The sequence below is a fragment of the Necator americanus genome, chromosome X, assembly GCF_031761385.1.
Source record: "Necator americanus strain Aroian chromosome X, whole genome shotgun sequence".
Classification (NCBI taxonomy): Eukaryota; Metazoa; Nematoda; class Chromadorea; order Rhabditida; family Ancylostomatidae; genus Necator; species Necator americanus.
Genome location: NC_087376.1, coordinates 31502647 through 31525852, shown reverse-complemented (window position 1 = coordinate 31525852; position 23206 = coordinate 31502647). Strand labels below are relative to the sequence as shown.

The window sequence follows — 23206 nt, the reverse complement described above, 5'->3', positions numbered from 1 at the left end:
ATGATGCACTCTAAAAATGAGAAACTCATCTTCCGAGCTGGTCTGTGCAAGGTCTGTCAGCGATTTTTTTCCCCTCGAGCTTGCTGCTCCTATTCAGAATCTCCCACGACAAAGGACAAGTCTTGAATATTAATTTTGAGCAGACCTAGTTCTCCCTCTCCAAAAAAAAAACAGAAAAGGGATCCATTTGAAAGGAACTTAATGAGGAAAAGAGGCATGTGCATGTTTCAGAAATTAATTTATTAAGATAATTATGATTTCTTCAAATCTACTAATTGATAAGTAAATCACTTGTGAGGAGCAAACGAACTCGTTTGTTTTGTCCTGGCATTCCTCGATCATGAGGACGTAAGTATTTTCTAGAGCAAACTGAATGGATAGTTCATGAAGATCTGTGAATTCGTGCATAATTCCACAATCAGCGGAGGTGAATTGCATTGAGTTGCATATGGACGGAAAGAAAGAGTGCTGTCGAGAGGATAAATCGCTCCGATCGCAGCGCATCGCCGTGGTGAGAGGAGGATCGCAGCTTCAAAAGGTATGAGGAGCATTACGTGTGTGTGTGTGCGCGTGTGTGGGTGAGAGAAGTTCGATGGCGACTGAAGAAGTCGCAAGGCGATTCGCCGTTGATAGTAGCAATTACGTAGACGCGGAGTCTGAAGGAAGCGAATTTGCAACAGCGCCAATCGCTCGCGCTCCTTCTCGCAATTGAAGCGAGGAGCGCTCTCCGCCAGTACTTGAATGTGCAGAGCTCTGCCTCTTTAGCATAGCGTCCAGAAGAACGCAGTGCTCAGTAGTGTAGATGGAAAGCGTGAACTACAGATAACCGTATAAAAACTGCATAAGGAAAGAGGAAAAAAGAGAAATCACCTGAAATACTCAACAAAATCGTTCACAATAAGCACTCATTCTACGAGCAATTACCATATGTTCGTGATTGCAAATAAACGCGTAAAACAAATGTTTCACATCCTGGCAGAGGCTCACACTAAACAGTTTCAAATTTCCCTCAATTTTCTTTCTTGGTTTCTTGTTTTCCGAGAAACTCAAGAGTCGCTCATCACAGCCGGATCAAAATAGAAAAAAGCACTTTAGAAAAACATATTTAGGATCTTAAAAGTGAGTGCAGCTCCTTAATGACTGTTGCTGGAAGTAACAACTTCATTAAGCTATGCTTCTGTGGAAGACAATCCAGCAGAACAATTGCGTGCACACAAAAAAACGTAACAAAGGAAATAAAAGAAAAAAAGAGATGATTCGGAGGAAATAACGAACACCACACAACTCCAATAAACAATAGCCACTTTATCTCGAGAGGCAAAAACAAACGAACACGAAATAAAATTCAATGACCGTAGACGCGTTCCTTTTTTTCTGTTGTTTATCTCGCAGCAATTTTGCAATTCAGTGAATCTCGTTCAATATTGTAATCAAAAGCAAATCATTTCGCAAAAACTATTCTATTATTTACTTTTGTCGCCTTATAAAGAATTTCTGGTTTAAAAACGGGGCGCGAAACGAAAAAAAAAATTCTGAATAGGAAGAAAGTGGATGTGCCTTTTTCACCTTGATCTAGTTTTGTTTAGATTTATCAAAAATAAAGATAGTCTAAAATTATAGATACCAAAGATCTGTGGACCTCTACTATTATAAAGCGGTGGGTAGAATTTTTCGCTACGCTGCTCTGCTGAACAATATCCATCAAGCATCATCAGAACTCTGACATCTGAAGTCGTTCTTTGATGTGGTTCATCGGTTCAATTTAGGTCGTGGAACAAATGTAAACAAAAAAAAGAGTCGAAGAAAAAAGAGTTCTGCCAAGAGTATCCAGCGCCTATTCGACTAGATTATTCATTTCCACTTTTAATTCTTCTAGGATTTTTCCTTTAAACAAGACCTTAAACACTATGTATTGATAGATAATCGATACACTTACAGAAACCGCATGTCTCTATGGGACCCCGATAATTTTATGAAAACTCAAACGGAGACCTTGTATTTCCAAGCTTCAACAAAGAATTCGGATAGATTTTTCAAAGCGGTGCCACCATTTTCAAAGTGCTCATTTTTGCACCATCGTCAATCATCCCTTAAAAAGAAAAAGTGACAATTTTTGAAGGTAGAAATAATGCCGTTCTTCCCAATCATTCTAACAAAGTTTGTCATTTTTCGTTCCCGAATGAACTGTAAAAGGAAGAGAATTTTAATGCAAATAAGATGCTGAATAAAACATTCAAATACAACAATGAGAAATTCACATGTTAATCATATCTATTAATAATTTGTATTGTGAACGCATCTAAAAGTGCTCATAAAATACGAAAAAAATGGGTTCTTCTCATTTTCATTTCAACCGAATGTTTGGAAGCGGTTGAATCAAAGCCATGGATAGTAGAAAGTGAAGGTGAAAGAAACATAAGAACTTCATAAGCAGAAATTCTGAGTGCAGGATCCAATTCCGTTCGTGAGGCAAATTCCTAAAATTTTAGTGTTCCGTTCTTAATTAACATGGTATAATTCCCATATAATCCATACATTCATCATCATTTTGAAGAAAATATATGTACTTAAGCATTACATTCCATAGACATGTTCCTAGAGACGAGTGGATGTCCATCTATGTGAATGAAGCTACCAATTTGCCAGCAATCCTATTAGAGGTAAATCTTTTAGGCGGATTTCTTCTGTTCTTTTAGATGTCCCAAGCAGAACACTGATCCTCCTGGTGTCCTTCGAATTTAATACAGACCAGCTTAACATCGTAAATGGTCATTGAAGCCATTATGAGTGAAACCAGGCGGCCGAGAAATTCCTCGATACCATCTGATTCAGCACGAAAACAAATAACACATCCCACAGTTCCAGAAGAGAAACGGCGTGGAAATGACGGTATATGAGCGTGTTTTTTTTTCTGCCATATATCCATATTGTAGTAGGAAAATAGAAGGAGAATAATGGTGAAAATTTAAGCTTAGAGAAATTAACTGAGTCATCGATTAATTTCTGCACTTTGGCTTCCCAGCTGACCACCTTCTCTTGCTACTATACAGAAGAAAATATACATAATATTTAGTAGAGATTCAATCAATTCGATGTGTTTCTAGATCTAACGAGTTAAGTGGTTAGAGGCAAAACAAAATAAACAACTATAATGCAAATCATGTTATAAAAAAAGGGTTTGCTGAATAAAAAAAAATGAAAAATAAAAAATAAAAAAGGTTTGCTGACGCAAATCTCCACTTTCATTGCACTTGAACGCAGTGCAATAATTGTTCACTCGATGTATTCATACGAATTCCAGGTCGTTTTTAAACAATTTCGGATGAAAACAAGTCCAAGTCAAATCAGGACACAATTCGCCACCTTCATCTGTCGTTGGAATGTTTGTGATTTTTTTCTTCGAAGCAAATTCTCCACATAATGTACTGCACAATTTGTTTTAATGAAATTCCTTGAAAAAATGCTTGGAAAAGCAATAAGCTATCGTTTAAAGAAAGACAACTTAAATTTTTTAGTTGTTCTTTTTTTTGTTCAATTTCCAACAATTTGTCTGGTCTTCAACAAAAAAAAAACCAAAACATTTTCCTCTTTGCAAATTGGTACTTAAGCGGTGCAATTCTTGGAACACGAATAGCAATCCACTAAGTCAGTAAGCCATTAAGCAGTGGAATACTTTCATTAAAACACAGAAACGACAAAAAATTCGGGATTCACAGGGAAAAAGACTGATCTTTTTACTATAGTTTGATATGTTATAGAGCCAGGAGAACATTTCCTGGGTTAAGTTAAGAGAACGCTCATGAATACTGACGTAGATCTACTTCAAGGAAAATATCGAGAGAAGGACATCCTTCAAATAAAACTTAATTTTACATAGAATACAAAAATCAGAAGAGAAGAGAAAATGAAGAAATGTTTCGAAATGGAGAAGGCTTTGCCCAGTGACAAGCAATGGTGAACGGGGAAAAAAAGTAAAACGGATGAACAGATGAGAAACCGAGAAAACAACGCTGAGGAGACTACATTTCCTTAGGATTGCGTAGATCGTAGGAAACAAACGAAACAAAACCTTAGGCGATACAAAATTAAACCAGTTAGTTGGAAAGCTTCTAGAAATCTTTTATGTTAACTTTCATGAACAACCCAGAATAAGCGGCCGTGTAGATCTAAGAAAGTACACAGAAATAATTGTTTGGACAAATGTATTACATGCGACTAGCGCTTTTTGTCCTAGTAAAAAGACGAAAATTCCTTGTGGATCTGTTGTCCTTTTAGTTTTTAGTAGTACAACTATTTCTGAATTTTCAATCCCGTACATCTAGAACTCCCTCACTTTTTATGTCAAGGGGACCGTTTGAAAAAAAAAACTTCAAATGAAATTTTCATATACATAAGAATATACATAATAATAAATATACATAAAAATAATAATATAAATACATACGCACATAATATACATATACATATACATAATAATATAAAAACATATTAACATATTAACACTGTTTCTCAAGTATTTCCAGAGAATCACAAGTTAAGGACAAAAAGATAAACAAAATGCAAATTTTAGTATACCGCCTCTAATTGATGTTATCCTAGTATGCTCAAGTGATCAGGCATTCCAAGAAGGAAGGAAAGGAAGAAGGAAGGAGGAAAGAAAATTCCGCAAATAATAAGCGAAAACATAAACAACATAACGTAAATAACCAAAAGAAAACACAAAGACACCACATAGGGAAAATCTATTGAGAAGTTCAAATATTTTATCTATTTATACCAGTTGTAGTCCAGTACACCAGAAATATGAATGCTCCTACACGAGGAAGTAAATTTCAAGATGGCGACGGGCTTTTTTTTCTATTCGAGAAGCAGAAAATGTAATGAAGTATGCATAATGTGCTCAAAATAATGAATGAACGACTGCAACGACGCGGAAAGCGATGATCGAATGGAATTACACGTTCTTTACGTGTAACAACCGTTCCGAACACACTCTTTTTTCGGATCGCATCTGGAGTCGAACGTCTTTAGGGCTCATTAGCCGTGGCTCAGGGATGAAAATCGTAAGAATGTCCGTGCGTTTCACATAATAATCGTAACGTGCGAAATCCCGTTCGTGTTTTCATCGACAATGACAATAAAATAACAGAATGGTGTGCTACCTCGTTTCGTTCGTCGTCTTATCAAAAAAAAAAATTAGGATTCCTCATCTCGTTGAGAGTGACAAGACTTCTCATCTATTCAAATTACTAGCGGTTATTATAATTGACATTGTAATGGGGATTTCTGGAAGAAATAACGTGCCTTAACCACTAGGATGAAACTTAGAGACGACAGGGCAGCAAGACGCAACTCAAGGCATTAACGTTTAGGATTTTATCAGTCAGAAGAGGCTAATCTATAAGGTTTCAAAAAAATACACTTTGTTGAATACTGCTACAAAATCCAGAGATACTTCGGAAAAATCTAAAAATTGAGTTATCGTGAGAGTTACGTCTATACTAAGAGTGAGCAACATGGTTATCAAATTTCAAACGACCTTTTTAGGATCAACGAAGGTTTATGTTCTACGACAGGCTAGGATATCGCTAAAGAGACTCTTGCAAAGAGCGAACCACACTAATGGCTGAATGTGAAGGTAGTCGAGCGTAACAAACCGCTCGCTTCTGCTCTCCCTTACCTCATCACGATCTCCTCTCTCACTGCCCTAATCCTCACAGTGAGTCGTCCCATCGCTCAATCATGCCTGGCATAAATTTAATTTGACTCGCTCAATTACTGTAGAAGTGAAGTACAAGTACTTGGAATACACTTGTTATACGTTTTTGGCAGATCCTTGACGATCTTTTAGATCACAATATATGAAATTCTTGGAAGTGCCATCCTGAGAAGGATGTATTGTTTGATCCGTGGGCTTTTGCTTTTGTACAAAGCGATGAAGCGCCGAACTGGAAAACGACAACTTCCTTAGTAGAAAAATGGGAACTAAAAGGGCGAAAAGCGGAACAACAATCACATTCCTTTTTCGCCGCAGGGAATAGGCGCATAATTTAAGAACAGCTGATAAGACAGTGCTCAATGTCCACACATTTCGAGGACAACCCAATGTTAGATCTAGATTTCCTTGTTCCAACACTTTTCTGTTAACCATAACAGTTTTATAGCACAACGATATGCTTACGATATTGGGTGCATAGCTGCTCTCATTTTCTATTTCTAAATCGGGCGCCTTCAAGTGTTTCCAGAAAAAGAATTCAAGAAATTTCCGCTTCAGTGATGTTGTGGATCTATGGCAACTTGTGAATGTGTGGACTTTCCCCTGAGAGAATAGCAACGAAATAGTAGCTCAAGATGTTTACGCTAACAAATCGCATATTTGAGGCAATTGAGGTACTGGATAATGGAAATGTTTAAAAAATCATTGCGAAGAAAAAAAAAACGAAATTAGAAAGGAACGGAAGTGAATTCCTGATATTCTAATAAGGAAATATTTGCAAATTTCACTTCGCTTCGAAAACCCTTAGCAATTTCATTAACATGTCTAGGTCCAGAATACAAATCAGCATCAAATTATTTTCACTAAATATAAAAAAAATCATTAGTGAAATAAATGCATGAGATATTCTGGAAATTTAATGCATGTCTGAGAGAGCAACTATGGACTTTGCCTTCAAACGGCGCCTTCACTTAAGAATTCTGTGCGCGCTGGGAACAATGAGTATCCACGCAATTTTTATGTGTCATTTTACGCCTACTACAGCTGCTCTGACAAGCATTTTCGCACCTTATACACCAATCATCATAGGAATGAAAAAAATAAAAAGATGAAGAGCTTGAAACACTCCTCCGCTAGCCAATTCTTTCTGGATGCATCAACCTCCCTGACGTCAGTTCAGAATAGTTTCAGGTTTATTAACGCGTACATAATGACTTCGCTAGCCTAGCCGATATATCAGCTCTGTGTTTTCATCTTTCCAGATCCGAATGATAGCAATTTACCGTCTCTAAGCGAATCAAAAGCTTAGTTGACTTACAGCATTTTCAAACCAACGACTCCCCCCGTCGCAGTAGAACCTCTTACCACTGTGCCACACCTGCCATAGAATACAAGAAAACAATTTAAAATCTTCTTTATTGATTGTAAACATTTGATGTCTTCATATTTTGCCAAGCGATAGATGGTCGAAGCACCATATACATGATCAAATCGGATAACGAGACGAGTCCCTGAAATGAGCAAGTCTCATTCTTAATAATTCGATAATAATAATTTATCACAAAAATACTAGATTTTATAGGTCATAGCGATTGAGATTCTTTGGATTTTCGAAAGAAAAAACAAGATTTTGTTCTTAAAAACACGGAGAAATAAAGAAAAAATCACCTTCAACCGTTGAAGATCGTCGACAAGAAAAATACGATGGACATTTTTTTCTACAAATGTTTCCACTAAATCCCACATTATCACCTTCTCCGGTGCTGTCACCACACCATCACGCTCTCCCTATAAAATGCGAGATTTAAATAATGCACAATGAAAAAAGTAAGGGATCCGATATTTTCAATATAAAACCTACACAAATATTACGACGTTGACGGATAGCTTCAGCGACGGTGATTGACATGTCGATAGTTCTCGAAAGTGCTGCCGAAACAGCATCAAATCGAGTATAGACGTCAACGATCTCAAATTACAAAATTTCAGAAATTTTTCATCCTGATCCTTTAATTTTTATCAATCCTTTAATCCTTATTTTTCCCTAAATGTTGTTGTGTTAAACAACCAGAAAAGCACTGATCTCTACAGGTAGATTTGAAAATCTTCTTCAAACCTAATTATAGCAATATCTGAGGAAAAAATAAAAATGAAGGATTTCATACAAAATACGCAAAACAGTAATTGTTGAATTTAAAAAGCATGTTACACCAGAAAAAAAAAGCCTCTTCACCTCTAAAATGTTTTCTTGTAAAATTGTTTAGAATGGATTCGGATCTAGGAAAGAACTGTCCCTTATAATACAGCTAGAGCATGTTCATTTATCTCCACAGCAATTATTTAATTCATTTATTTCATATACGTGAAAATTAACAAAAGAACATGTTCCACTCACTTTCATTGTAGATTCCTCCACTATAGGTACACCACTAATGGCATTATCTATCATCATATCTAGAACTTCTAGAAGCGACATTTCCTGAGTAGCCTAAAAAGAATTGAATCTCTCAAGCATTCTTCTTTCAGAAAAATAAGTCCATGAAACTAGAAAGAGAACAATTCTTCAGTATCATAGTGCGGCCAACTACGTGTTGTACTTACATAAAAAATTCCCGTATATGTTCCTACTTTGAGATCAGAGGCACTTTCATACATGTAGTCAGGTCGTGAAAGACATGAACACTAAAACAAATTTTAAAAAATAGTCCAGTGTGGAAAAGCAGGATGGTTCATGAGTACAGTAGGAGAGGAATATCTCCTTAAACTTACATATTTCCATATATAGTGTAAAATTCTGCGATGAGTCAATATAAAGGTACAATCTCCAGATTGTTTGTCAAGCACTGGTAACCGATGAACACGATATTTATTGAGCAATTCAACAGCACGAAATATGCTGAAACATGTGAATGTTTAATCATATTTATTATTCTATTTCTATTTTGCTATTTATTTCTGTCTATTTTACTGTGCATCTCATTAAATTTGTTAATGAATTTTTTTTTTGTAATTTTGGACTACTCAATGCGAAGATCTCAGTGACTGAATAGCTTGTCATGTTTAAATTAAAATATAAGACAATAGGACAACATTTTTGACATATTTATGTCGAAATTTCACCAATATTTTCATTTTAAAAAAATTATCAAAAAATGCTCAATTTTCACCTCTCATTTGTATTGATGCTTATAAATTCTCTTGCGCTACTACGTTTCTTCAGCAACTCTGTAAAGAAATTATACAATTCCGTGCTAAAATCTGTGATAGAATAGGAGTGAAAATTGCCAAAACAACAACAACAACAACAAACCTTTCCACCGTTTAATGCTCATATTTGCAATATCCATTCCGTTGAATTCACGGTGAGTAAGTGGTGTACCCTTCATTTCCCCAATATTTTCACGAAATTTCCATAACATCATGAGTATCATAGTGAAATCGGTGATCGACAATACACCGATAAGATTCATTGTGTTCGATTCCGCGACCAGACCCGTACGAGCAGCTAAAAATTGAATGAAACTATTCAAAAAAAGAAAAAAAAACGACAATTTCTACGGATCATCGAAAAAGTAAGCGTAAAAATGTAGTAAGGAATAGAGAAGATGGTAAAAAAAAAAATTAAGAAAAAAACGTTTTTTTTTCCAGTACCTCCCCATTAAGTGAACTATTTCAACAGCAAATCATAAAACATTTTGTAAACTATTATTGTTCCAGTTGCGCAAGAATCCCCTTAAAATCCTTAACCTTCATTTCTGAGGGAATTTTTGTTGCTTAACTGCTACACTAAATAAGATAGAGATGGAATTTTCCCAATTTTTTTCACTCCTCATGAGATTTTAACCACATGTCTGAACAAAAATAGAAACTACAGAGCTGACTCACAATAAATTTTCTCGAACACTTTTCTTCTTATATTATGAGTAGGACTTTTTATATAAATGTGTATTTGTAAAAGATAAGATTTTTCTTAAACTCACAATTAGAAACAAGCGCATAAAACGCTTTTCGTACTGATAGGTCATCAGTGAAAACAATGATCTTGTTATTTGTCGCCATTGCTTGATAGCATTGTGAAAGTTGCAGGAAATGGGTATACACGAGATCAGGTTCATCTGAAATAGTGTTCACTTGAAAAGGATGTAGGGGGAGAACATGAAACTTCAGCAAAATTGAAATTTTAGTACAGAAATTATCAGCGAAGGGGATCCCTCAATGCTACTTCTGGAAATGAGTGCAAATTTGAGTTCAACCTTCAGAACTCAAACGACAATATTCTCCGATACTCTCTACTGAATTAAACTGACAAAATTTCAACCTTCGATAAAAAGTGGCTGTTCCGAAATGTGAAACGCCACGGTAAAAAAAATAAGGCAAAAAATATCTGAGCAGTTCTAGTGTCTTCTGGATACTATGGATATTCTATCGTTGTTTCACTACTTTAGAGCACTTTTCCAATCAATGCTTCCCACTAATTTATCCTGCAACAAGGATGTCCACGTTATGTCCTGTCTTTCATTTTTAGAACCTTCTCTTTGAGGTAAACTACAATCCTGGTTCCCTTCTTGGATAGAAGTAACGAATGAAACGGGAATTTCCGCTGTATCATCTCTCATTCGTATGTCATCAAGAAAAAAAACGAACTTGAAAAGAGCAGGTATGGTTTCCATGACATTAGTGTCTCCTTCTTTGAAATTAATTGATTCATGAGCCTTCTTTTTTTCTACCATCTAGGAATGTCTCAAATATTTCAAAAATGGGTAGTCGATTGAAAGAAAAGGGACGTCTCAGCTAGAAACTTAGAGGCAAATTATTCGTAGTCAATTAGATTTCCTTTTCAGAAACGAAAACAGTTCAATGGTGAACTCCCAAATACTAAGCTAAATCTATACATTAGATTAGATTTAGCAGTTAAGCAAAAAAGCAAAAAAAAATTCCCTAAATTTTCTTAATTTCCCCTACTAAACGGATACTAGTATTCTTGTTCTTCGCTATCAAATAGTGCGTAATTATGTTGAACTTGTCAAAATGAATTTGAAAACGTTGAACTAACTTCTAAGGTGTTTTTCTCAGAAATAACCTCAAAACTCATCACAAATTCGTTTCATATAAGCATGAGCATTGCGGGATATATTGTTTTCCTCCTACATGAACGTTAATCACATTCTAGGCGACAACAATCCGACAAAAAGTAACAAATGGCACCGAAAAAGTGACAGAGCCTTTTAGATATGCATATCCTCGCCCAACGAGGTGATACCCCGGAATATATTTCTCCCAATTCTTGCAAAATCTTAGATAAAGAAGAAGGGATCGGAAGAAAGAAGTTTCTGAAACGAAATAACTTCAACTGATGCGACCAAGAAAAATCCGGAGACTTCACAGAGGGAGAATCAAATCGTATGCACCTACTAAGAATAATGTTGATATTTCAAAAATCCGAAGTTTAATTCTCGATAATAATATGTAGCCAACAAAAAAATGAAATAGAAATATTCAAGAACGCTCGAAAAACAATGTAGTCAGCAAGTGTTCCCTATTTTCAGTGAAATTTAACTATTAATCACAATCGGAACTTCCAGATTATTTCCGAAATTTGTAGTTTTTCAGCCCAGTTGGCAGGAATACCTTAAAGGTTCTTCATTGAAATCCAGAAAAAAGACGAATCTACTTAATGTTTCTGTTCTTTTATCGTCATTCATGCGTATGAAGAGCTTTTATCACGACAAGAGCATTTCACGGGAAAACGAGCAAAATAAACTACGCAAAAACGGCAGACAGGAAGTATGAAGGTTGAGCCTTTTGCATAGTACAGACATATTTTCCTCGACGGAGAGAAAAACAGGAAGAGGTCAAAAATTTGCTTACCTACTACTACGCTTGATACAGTTTTGTACATATGGTCAACGTGTTCTTCGTCGCTCTCCTCTTCCTTCGACAGTTGGCTGGCAGGAAATTTAGCCAAGGAGATTTCACTGAAAAAGCAGGCTACTAGCTCAGAGACATTGTACGGATTCATTTTAAATTTTCAAATCGCTAAAACATATTCGACAAAATAATATACCCTGTCAAAATGAGAAAATTTTCAGCAATCTCCTTTAAACAAGTAATAATAGATTAGCAGAAGGTACTATATTCAAAACATGATACATATCATCATTTTATGGACATTTTTCCCAGATATCGTGCCGACTGATCGTTTTAGGAGTTCCTGACCTATCAAGTTCCTGGATTTCAGAAGCAGTTGGACTTTCTCGCCGTGATACATGTGAACTATGCCCGGACCTTACCTTGTAGAGATGCCATCTTAAGAAATATCCCCGAATGTCGCTTTCAACCTAATCATCTTTTGGACTGTAGTCCTTGACTAACGGTTTCCTTTCCTTTTCTCCTTTCGGGAAAAAAATCTGGATATTTTTACTAGAAAATGACTGAAAAGTTCCTCAAGCTAAGGAAAACCTTTGAGAAAAATATTAGCTCCCAGACTCGTAGCCTCATGCTAAAGGCACCCATCAACAATAGATCGTTAATAGATATATTTTTAGAGAGTATAGAAACTGAGCAACTTTTCAAAAATGTGATAAAGATGGTTTCCATCCCTTCGTAGCACTTTTAAAAAATATTCGCTATGAATTTTTGAAAAGCAGCTGGTAGTTATCCAATAAAAATTCAAGTATAAAAAATTTGGTATCAGAGTGGCTCATCACCCTGTATAAAATATTATGAGACTATTAAAAACGTTTAACCGGTAGCTGAATTGGTTCAGGGCCTATCTAGAACTTCAGATTTTTCTCCACAAAATACCACGCAATAAGAAATTAAAAAGATTAGAAATAACTTCGTATCCCTCCGGTTTATGCCATATTTTCCCATCTTTGAAAACAAAATCAAGCACCGTTTCAGCATCTTTCACAACGGAAACAAGAAGAGGAAACAATAAAATATTATTTAATCCTTTGTTTCACGATCCTCGTCCCCGCCAAGAGATTTAGATGAAGAACTAAGGCAATAACGAAAAGACATAACTATCCGGCCAAAATTTTCCTTCTTCGCCATGAAACAATTCTTAGAATCTCTTTTTTTCAATTAGATATGGTAACTAAACATCGCGAATGTTCTTTTCATAGGATTTCCCACCTCTGCTATCCAACACGAAGTTGACGAGCTAACATTTGTCCAGACGTTCGCAGATACGCACGCTTCCGCTGACTTCACTAGAGCGCGTTTAGTGTCATGCCTCGAACTTACGGGGGATATTTTGAAGGAGAAATTTGAGTTATTTGGGATTTCCGAACATGTCATTCTCCTCCATAAAGACCAATGTACATAGATATTTTAAAAACCAAAAAGAAAATTAATCGTAGCAATGAAGAAAATATGTTTCATGTTTTTTTTAACTAAAAACTACTAAAAAAACTAAACTAAAAAAGCGAAGATTCAGAAATGGTAAGAATTAAGAACCAACTATGCCGATTGTTAAGAGGAGAACGATGAACATTTCCGCGTTCGGAGAATTTTCTCCCAAATTTTTGAATGCTAACGCTAAAAATTCAGAATTGACTCAATTTCAAACCTCGAATTTTACCCATACTTTTGGGGAAAAAATGGTTGTACTTACTAAATTTTACCCCTAATTTTAGTTACGGATTCTTTGCAAACAAAGTCCGTCCTGAGAAAAATTTCTGCTATACCAATGAGCAGCAGTCGTACGAAGACACAATGATTCCTGTTGACTCGGAAAAGATGACAGAAGAAGTCTTCAGAAAATATAATAAATATGTAGACTATCAGAGTTTTATATTGCTGTTTCATACGTACTCAAAAATAAAAACTGGACAAATTTTACGGAACAAAAAGAGGATATCGATGAATTCTAGAACTGATATGAAAATAAAGCAGTAAGACTATAGTAAAGAAATAAGACTAACAAGGGAAACTCAAAAACAAGAAATAGTGACTTCCCTTCGAAACTGCTACTAGACTTAAAACCATTGAATATTCTTGCACATATTTCTCTTCCCTCTCTTTTTTCCTTGAAAGTTAGTACAGAACCCAGCGTCATACTAAACAAAGACTTAGACAAAGACTCATAGCTACTTTAGTTCTTACCCATATCCATAATTCTTCTCCAACATCGAGATATGTCTTCTGACATGCACCTGCCCCGACTACGCGGGTTTTTTTTTTGTCAATCTCTCTCAGCTCTTAAGTAATATATAATGAGTTCAACTATAATGATCTAATGCTCAAGAGATTTTTTTCAGAAAAAAAAACAGGATTACAGTTACAAAAGTAACTCTCGTGGTATTTTGATCATTTCTACCAACCATTATTGTTTATAAGCATAACATTATTAGTTATTTTACTTCTACTCTCCTTGACTCGTTTTCACTCGAGTAATTTCTTATAATTCCAGGGTTTTGATTGAATCCGTTGAAAATTTTCAATGTTATGGTCAGTGAATTGAATTGTGCATATCACTACATATCATTTCTACCCTCCAAAACGTTTATGGAAAAATACTTATGAGTTTACATGTTAACAATCTCATATTCCTAGATTATTTCGGTTTTCAGCGGTTGTGTCTTTCATTTATCTGGGGAGGACTGAAAATTCAAAAGTGCTGGATGGTTAACAAATCATTAAGACTAGCAGCCCCTTGAAGACATTACGAAAACATCGACGGAATAAAAAAGTTATTTAATAGAAAAAATTCACATATAAATAAGATATTTGAGAACGTTTAAAACCGACGCGGATCTGTCCCCTGTTCTGAACATATCAACGCATTTTGTGGAATGTCAGATAAATCTCGGATCAAAACTGAGGGGAACGGCTGCAGTAATTCCATGCAAATTAGAAAATAGAAAAATTATAGTAAAAACAGACTACAAATCTAAAAACCATGGAAATAAGTAGAGAAAAAAATTATCACGGGCATCCTATTTTTAAAAGAACTTATATTTATGGCAAAAGTTAAAATCATGCTTAAGAAAAACAAACAGCTTGCTTTTATTCTTAAGAATTAATCCGGCACTAAATCCTGACAAACTGTGCAGTTCATGCTGTATGATGATAAAAGATAGTTGAACTGTTCGCTACCGATGAAAAAAAAGGTATGTACAATAAGAAAAATTTAAAATTCCACTGCAACCCAATTTGGCTTAGAAATAAGGCGCTGACTTTTAGAAAAAAAAAACCTGAATGTGGTTGTAAAAGCGTACTTTCAATACGAGAAAAAATCCAAAAAAAAACACAAATAGATGATACAGTTTCGTTAGTGGAAAACTTTTTGGAGACTATGGTAAGTTTAAAGATGGGATAGTGAGAATAAGAATGAAAAAAAAGAAGCGAAACTGTTGTACTCTCCTATTCCGTCCTTTTTCCTTGACATTCTACAGAAATATGATATTTGATGTTGTTAGTATCCTAGCATGAAGGTGTACTCATACTGAATCCATAAACTAGTGTATAGATCGAAAACATGGATAATGTACATTTGAGTATACATTTACATTATAAGATTATTACATTACATTATGAGGAACTTTTTCCGCACTGGTAAAAAAAAAATGTTTATGTGGAGGATTCTTAGCGAAGTGAGTTACTCGCTTCTTAATCACCGACATCGAACCGCCGCCGTTCCGAACAACAACGGCGCCTGGCAGGTGTCCAAGCGTAAATGAGTGACTTTGAGTGTTCTTTGGACGAACTTTTAACGCTACACAACAACGTACTATGATCCTATGACCACAAGCTTATCACGAGAAAACCGGACAAGTTGTTAGGAGAGAGAGAGGGAGAACATCTCACCCAATGACATTCTTTCCTTCGGTTCGAATTGCTCGAATACCATCCGCAGGAGCTGTGTTTTTATCAAAAACGATAGTATGATGTAGGTCGAATATAGCTGAAATAAAATTATTCTTCTTATTGATTGTATATTATTAGTGAGGAAAAGCGAGAGAGAGAGAGAGAAAGAGAGAGAGAAAGAAAGAGAGAGGATTAACTGTTACAGCGGATACGAGAGTGTCGGGTGAATAGAAGTATAAGTCTGGTTTTTGACCTTGATTCAGATTACAATAGCATATAGAATTATCCTTTTCATTTTCACAACCAAATTATTCTCGAAATATTAAGAAATGAACGCAATGAGTTAGGGAGAATCAAGCCACACATAATTTCTTATGATTTTTTTCCTACAGCAATGGAAAACCAACCATCTACTATCGAATCACAAAGAGTTTATCTCCAAAATCAGCTTTCCTCCAAGACGAGCTCGCGGGGCTTGCGAATTTCCAAACATTCTTTGCTTCGCTGATGGTGAAAGGCGAACAAAGCGATCATTTCGGTCAAAGATTCAAGAGCGAAAGCGTTCCTAGCGCGAACAGTTCAGCATTCCGTTCGATAGAAATATGGTAAACAAAACAGAAAAACGATATCATTATGTGTAATATATTTTATAGTGTATCTGAGGAATTTCTAATAGAAAATGGATTATGTAATAAAGTTATAACGTATGAGCACAATCCACCACTACAAAAGAGTTGATAAACAGACTTAATCACACAATCCTCTATTCGTTATATTGTTAAAATTACCGGATTAATACTCAAATGGTATCCCAGAAATATTTATAGGATTCAAGATAATAAAGGTACAATTTGTATAGTTTACGTGGAAGTGTTTGCACGTATATCTGAAGAAAATCTGGGGGTCCAATTAAACGTTTAAAAAATTAAACCTTGTAGAGATATGATTTATTTAAGAAACCGCAAGTCAAGCGAAAAAAAACCCGGGCGTAAGCGAGTCATACAGCGGCGAAGAAGAAAAAACATCACACAATTCTGAAGAGAACCAATTCCAACAGAGTGAAGATTTCAGAAGATGAGCGTAATACTGGAAATTCGAGTAGTTACCTTCAGGGATTCTATCCACGACGAATGTAGTAGCTTTATTGCGCGGCAGCGTGCGCACCGTACCATTCATGTTTAGTTCAGAGCGATCATTGACTAAAGTTCGGCAATTATGTATGACGGACAGATAGCGATATGGGACGTAAATGAGAGACATAGGACAGGTGGAGAAATCCAGGCATACATCACTTCAGAGGTCCGAGCACACACGCTAAGAATCAGGAATTGCAGCAGCAACACGTAGAGAATAATTCTAGGAATGTTTACAGGAATTCAGTAACTTTCGATAATGTAGTCGTTCGTTGTTTTTATTGAAGAGAGATTAAACAGACGTACCCAAGAAAGGAGTCGCTCAAGTGTTCGCGCCTGTGAAGACAAAACAAAAAGTGCAATGTGGTTTTCACCCACGTAGATTTTTTTCTCACAGAAACGAGAAATCGCAGAAGAAATACTTCACAATGATCCACATTCAGAAAAGACATAAGAACACGTATATTCAGATGACAAACGTATAATAAGAGAATTTGAATATGAAATAGTTCGCGGAAGCCGACACTTGACATCGGAAAGATTGCATGGACAGCAGCGGAATGTGGCGAAGATATCGTAGAAAAAAAATTGAGGTTGTTTTCGAAAAAGCGAGCATCAATCGATCACAAACAAAATCCCACCGTGTACAACTCTAAAATGATAACGTTTATGTGTTAGATGAGTGCAATCCTATCTCTCCATAACAACAGTAAACTTTAACTCCATTCAGGACGTCATCGCGTTAGTTACCCCGAATCGGAAACGGTATGTTATTCGAAAATCATACGAAACGATTCTGGAGGAGAAGGATGGAATAGTGTTCTTTTGTTCTTCTTTTGTTCTTTACGGTAATACCGTACTAAGATTCGAATTTGAAATGGACGGAACGGGAAAGTTGCGGGAGAGAAAACGTCTCCAGTGATCTCCTGATGACAAGGAAAACTGGTTGAGTAGTGTCAGTGTTTTCTCCGGATCTCCGAGAAATGCTGGCTTGTTTAGATGGACTTGACTGTACCAGCGAAAGAGAGAGAGAGAGAGAGAGAGAGAGAGAGAGAGAGAGAGAGAGAGAGAGAGAGAGAGAGAGAGAGAGAGAGAGAGAGAGAGAGAGAGAGAGAGAGAGAGAGAGAGAGATCGAACGCTTAGATTTCTCGGAGAGGTCCTAAATCGAGTGGTCTCGGCGCGAAACGTTCGGCCCACTCTTCTCATCGTCCCAATCACTGGTCGAGTTGTTGTGGGGCGTCCGTCTCACACGAGGTCAGCTGGTCTGTCTGTTGTGCGAACAGGCCGCGAACGAGAACAGCGCCGTCCGTCAGTCGAGGTCGTGTGGAGTCGGGTGGAGACGTTCCTGGGTTTACCCAGTCACAAAGTCATGTGATAGTGGAAGAGAAATGTGTATCAGCATGCTACGCACTCAGGAAGAGAACGAGTAGATTTAAAAGCACTGATCGATACGACGCCCACTTCCGCGGCTCCATTGTGCCCTGCGACCTCTTGTGCTCCTAAGCTACAGGGACAAGGTTCCAGTGTGACCCTCAATGAAGTGTCGTATCCTGAAGGCATTGGGTACTGTTTGTAGTTCGATATCACGCGCTTATAGAATTCCCTTCAGGGAATCGTTTAGTGGCATCCGATTATGCACTTTGTTAGTGTGTTAGGATGTTACGGATGTGTAAGCATAAAAAGAAGTTTGGCTCGAGGAAGATTCCGTCGGATGAGAAACATTAAGCGGCATTGAAAGTTATTGCCTCCACTACTTTACTGGTCCTTTTAAGTGAATAATGTCGTGCTCCTTTTTATGTATTCAAGAGACACTTTTTCACTTCACACTACACTTTTTTTTAAGTTTACTTTTATGGAAGAGCGGAAATAAGAGCTATCGATCTGAAGAATACGATTATAAAAGGGTCCATTGACTTGTACTCAGCTCCACATTTAAATATGTTTCTTATACGCAGAAGCCTTTTGGCCACCATTAGGGTTTTGTCATCTTCCGTTGCATTAGCAATGACGGATCTCCTCTGAGTTCATGTCTCAGAATCCACATCTCAGATTCGTGGTGTGCTCATCTATGACTACCTGCTGCAATCTATGGAGAAGCATTGATCGAAAAGTCCGAAACCTCCTATTCCTCAGAAATAGAGAAGAAAAGGTAATAGTCGATAAAATCTTAAACAGGATAGTTTCTTCTATGACTAGACAAATGACAATATTACCAAAGTTATACCTAATGGCTTTTAGTACCCTGGTAGTTAGGTGATTATTAAGAAAATAGTGACATCTATTTATTCATATATAATCACATATATAATCTCATTTACATGCAAAACTTTTCGAGAGATGCGAAACAGACGCGAAAAAAAACCTCGTTATAGAAAAAAATCGGCGGGCGAATCCACTGAGCACGAAGTACTATGCAGATGAAAGTTACGTGTTATGAGAGAAATAATTTCTGGGAAAAAACACGCGGTTGAGGGAGTGAAAATATGGTTTCAAAACTCGAATATCAATTGATTTTCTGGATGCTAAACGATAACGTGGAAATATAAGGCTAGTATATTATAAGAGCACTGAAAAAGTATTATGTTCCCTATTTCCATGAGTTCTTTCCTGTAATCACATTGGCTAAATTTTCAAATTTTTTTTTCGCAATTCTGCACTTTTGACGGAGTTGAAAATGCAGAAGAGAAGACGTTAAATGTTTGAATATAGTAGAAATAAAAAAACTGCGCGTATGGATGGCGAAGTACAGGAAATGAATGGCTGGATGTGAATGAGTAAAAGCAGAAGAAAGGTAGTAAACTACCAGGACACATATTTCCTGAAAAATTTTACTACTACCATCCTAATGGCATATTTTATTTCGTTATTGCACACTGACTATTTGCAATCTTTCAGATGGGTGTCCAGTTCGAAAATTACTTCATAGTACGACTTGTAATCGTGTTAAACTGGTTTTCACGAAACTTCACGAAACAAAAAACATAACGTTACAGGAGGAAAAAACCTTGAGGGAGAGAGACTTTAAACAGCAAACACGGAGTAAAAAACACCAAAATAGAGGCAACCAACCCAAACATTTATTGAGATAAATATGGCAGTTTTCCGGTTTCACACTCGGAAACCTTTCTGAACTGATGTTTGTGTCAATCTCTGGAAGCTATGGATTATACACAGCACTGTACTAGTAGTACACTAGTACTAGACAGTACTGTTCTCTGGATATAACGTGATATAGTACAGATTAATGAGAAAATTCCCACAACTGACTCTTCATTCATCACTCATTCCGTGCATCGTGCTCATTGTGAGCGTTCAACACGTGAGATGAGCTCGAATACATAATCAAATAGTATCTTTACGTTTAAACGTATGATCATGACAACTCTTGGAATCTTCCATCCGGCCGAATGATCGTAAACTGAATAAAGAAATGAGATGAAGCAAATGATGCGCTAACCACGTGGTTCCGCTTAACAAACAGATAGAGGGGAGAACCAGAGGAGGAAACTGGTCGAGTATTGTTGACAAACTTTTTCGCGTAATCATTCTTTAGTGGACTAAAAATGAGTTGCGAGTATGGATTTTATGCCGTTAGAGGTTAGCACGAGGATGCACTCGTTCTCCATAAAGCTGTGAAAAATCGTTGTTATCACGCGATGAATTGATGTGGAAGTATTTAATCGGTCATGGATTGTTGTGTACGCAACGACTACTGTTTACTGTTACCAATCAGGTGTTTCCCCTGTGTATGTTCCGTTGAGAGGGGCACTGTAATTACCTTCGTTCTTTCAGTACTATTTTCATAGCACCAACCCTTTGGCTCACTTATAACTGTTTGTTTGTCCTGATTTGTTGAGATGAATAAATAATTGATTAAAATGTTTCATATAAGTTGAAACTAAGTAGAGTCCTTTCTACTGGAAGTTAAAAATATAAGTGCTAAAAAATGCAGTAGTTTAGAAATAATAGCAATTAGTGCTACCACAATTTTTTTGTGATAGCGCCTCTCACATTCGTTAAGACTCACTTCACAGTTTTTCATCACTTTTGTTTAAAAATCAACGCAACTATGAGTTTAAATATATAGCTATGAACAAACATTGGAGAGATATACTATTATAACTTTTCAGGATGAGTAACAAAGAAGTGCTTTGATTGCTCTACACAAATTGCAAGCAGTACATTCGTCGGAGTGATGTTGGAGTAGTGAAGTCTCAGGAACATAATCTGCTTGCATGGAATGGGTTGGATTCTAGGAAAGGCATTTTTAATCCTCAGTTAGTGCCACTATCCCCTCCATTAAACTCCATCGCTTCTTCACCTCAATTGATTTCGAAAAAATTAAAAAATGACATTTCTTTCTGTGCATTACGTTGAGGTTCAAAGAAAACTATGTGTAAGACTTTTTTAAAGAATACAAAATGTTATTGGAAGTAGATTGTGCAGATTAGTGAGAGTCATGTAGTAACAATTGCAGGAAAATATGAAAATGCAAACGGTTATATTGAAAATCTAGAAGCACTATCTGTGCCAGGCACTTTTAACCTAAATAATAACTAATGAAGGCAATCTGACGAGAAAATTGTCGTGCTCCTTATGTGTGAAAAAAAAAATCGGCAGAATGTACTTTGGTGCATGCGAAGATATGGTATTATGGGATATGGTTGTCAGGTGATCGAGCGAAGCTAAATCTTTTCTTCTACAAATGAAGTGCTTAACGCAAGTATACGTTCACTAAGATTAGATGTTTCTGAACTTCTCGGCTATAGATATCTAAAAATACGTTGTAGCTGTATATATGAATACCTTAGGAAGGGCATCAAAATATTGAAAATAATATTAAAAACAAATGAGTAACCGCCTACATCATCAAAATTTTGTAGTGGACTCCATGAGCGAAGAAAAGAGAGTTTCTGTTTATATTCTTGGACACCTGACAAGTGATATCGGTCTCACAAAGGTTTGTACAATGCGCTTCGTTGTGGGGGTATAGCTCAGTGGTAGAGCGCTCCCTTAGCATGGGAGAGGGCTGGGGTTCAATTCCCCATACCTCCAAAACTTTTGAGAAATCTCAAACAGAACGAACCTTTCATATCTGGGTCACTAAGATCTTATTTCACAAGATCCACATTTTCTTGATTCTCGTAATCGTAATCATTGTGGAAAATGGAATAATCTTCTACTTAATGCTAAGGTTCCACAGCGAAAATTGAGTGGGCCAAGCAATGCTTCCTTAGAACAACTGGTTGCAGATGTGATAGGGGACAAATTCTTTTGTGAATACTCTATATCTTAAAAAAAAAAACTTAAAAAAAAACTTACTCGCGTCCAGAAAGAAGTTCACAGGACAAGATGTGCACTTGATCCCGTGACTTATGGCGATCTCAATAAAATCCGTGAAATAAAGACCAAAATAGGCTTGATGAATGCAGTGCATAACAACACATCTGCCAATTTGTTCAAAGGAATTGGCAGCACGATTGTTACGCTCAGCTTCATCAGCGACACAAGAAACTGTCACTACAGATGTCCAGAAGGATTCTAGTGGAAGGGCGGAGTTTCGTCTGCTAGATGTTTTTCCGATGTTGATTAATCGGCATGGTATTTTCAGACACTCTCGATGACTTACTTCAATGAAAACTTGTTTTTACATAGAAGAAGTATTATAGGAGCCTCTTATATGCAACTTATAGTCATTGGAGTCATCACCTCATGTGGACAATATCCCAGAAGTTCTAGTGTACCTCTGGTAAAGTTCAGTAACTTCTACAGTGAACTTAACAGTTCAATCAAATGTGATATTATTTCAACACTGAGTTATTCCGTGATAAATAGAACCTAGCAAAACAGTTCTTAGCATCTCTAGGACACCTTCACTCACTCACTATCCAGACGTCGACAAATAATTTTACCGCGTATCTTCTAATGCCATTTCCTAACTTTCCTTTTTTTCCTTCTCTATAAACCTTGTTTTAACAAAAATATTCAGTGCTACATATATATTAATGGATATGAACTGTGGAAAAAGTTGCATAAGTCATTTTAGTTGATACTGTTCGAGAATCTATATTGCTTGGATCAGCGTTTGTGATAAGTGAGGAGATTGATTAGATGTTTGCAGAGAGGACCACATTATTTCCTATCTCTATTTCATCAAAGAGACTAATACAACACAGTGAAAATGCCAAGACTGTGACTCACATGCGGAATAACTCTGAAGGCCCTCCTTTCGGTTTCAGTTCCATTACATCTGACATCAGCACCACGTCACCGTTTCTGCAGAATTCAGTGCTGGGCATAACAGTCGACATTCCAATTCAAAACATTTCTGAAATTGGCAGTCGTTCTGTTATGCGCGGCTAAGATCTATGCCTTCAACCAAATCCATGTGCTTCTATTTCTTCCTCTTTTATGCGCCAACTATTTTCCGTCTTGAGCAAGCGCAATTTACATGGAGGGACAACATGGGTGTCCAGTACGATGAAAATGAATCCATAACTCGTCGTTGAATTTTTCAATGAACTAAGATTTACTCAATTATATA

At 36.5% G+C, this 23206-nt stretch overlaps 1 protein-coding gene across 2 annotated transcripts; it reads right to left on the bottom strand.

Annotated features, from left to right (window-relative positions):
* Nucleotides 1-7131: 7131 nt before the first annotated feature.
* RB195_026065 (uncharacterized protein) lies at nt 7132-22973 on the bottom strand (the record flags this gene model as incomplete). 2 transcript variants are annotated; one of them, XM_064214455.1, is made up of 14 exons in its annotated part: nt 7132-7227; nt 7385-7504; nt 7578-7685; nt 8112-8204; nt 8318-8398; nt 8486-8612; nt 8884-8941; nt 9027-9221; nt 9697-9831; nt 11585-11691; nt 15530-15626; nt 16636-16728; nt 21985-22229; nt 22864-22973. In XM_064214455.1, 14 exons carry the CDS (start codon nt 22971-22973, stop codon nt 7132-7134), a joined length of 1665 nt encoding a protein of 554 aa, XP_064070336.1. The 2 variants fall into 2 exon arrangements, with proteins under 2 accessions (XP_064070336.1, XP_064070337.1); XM_064214456.1 differs by lacking the exons at nt 21985-22229; nt 22864-22973 and having other exon boundaries at nt 16636-16705.
* Between the last annotated feature and the right edge of the window lie 233 nt (nt 22974-23206).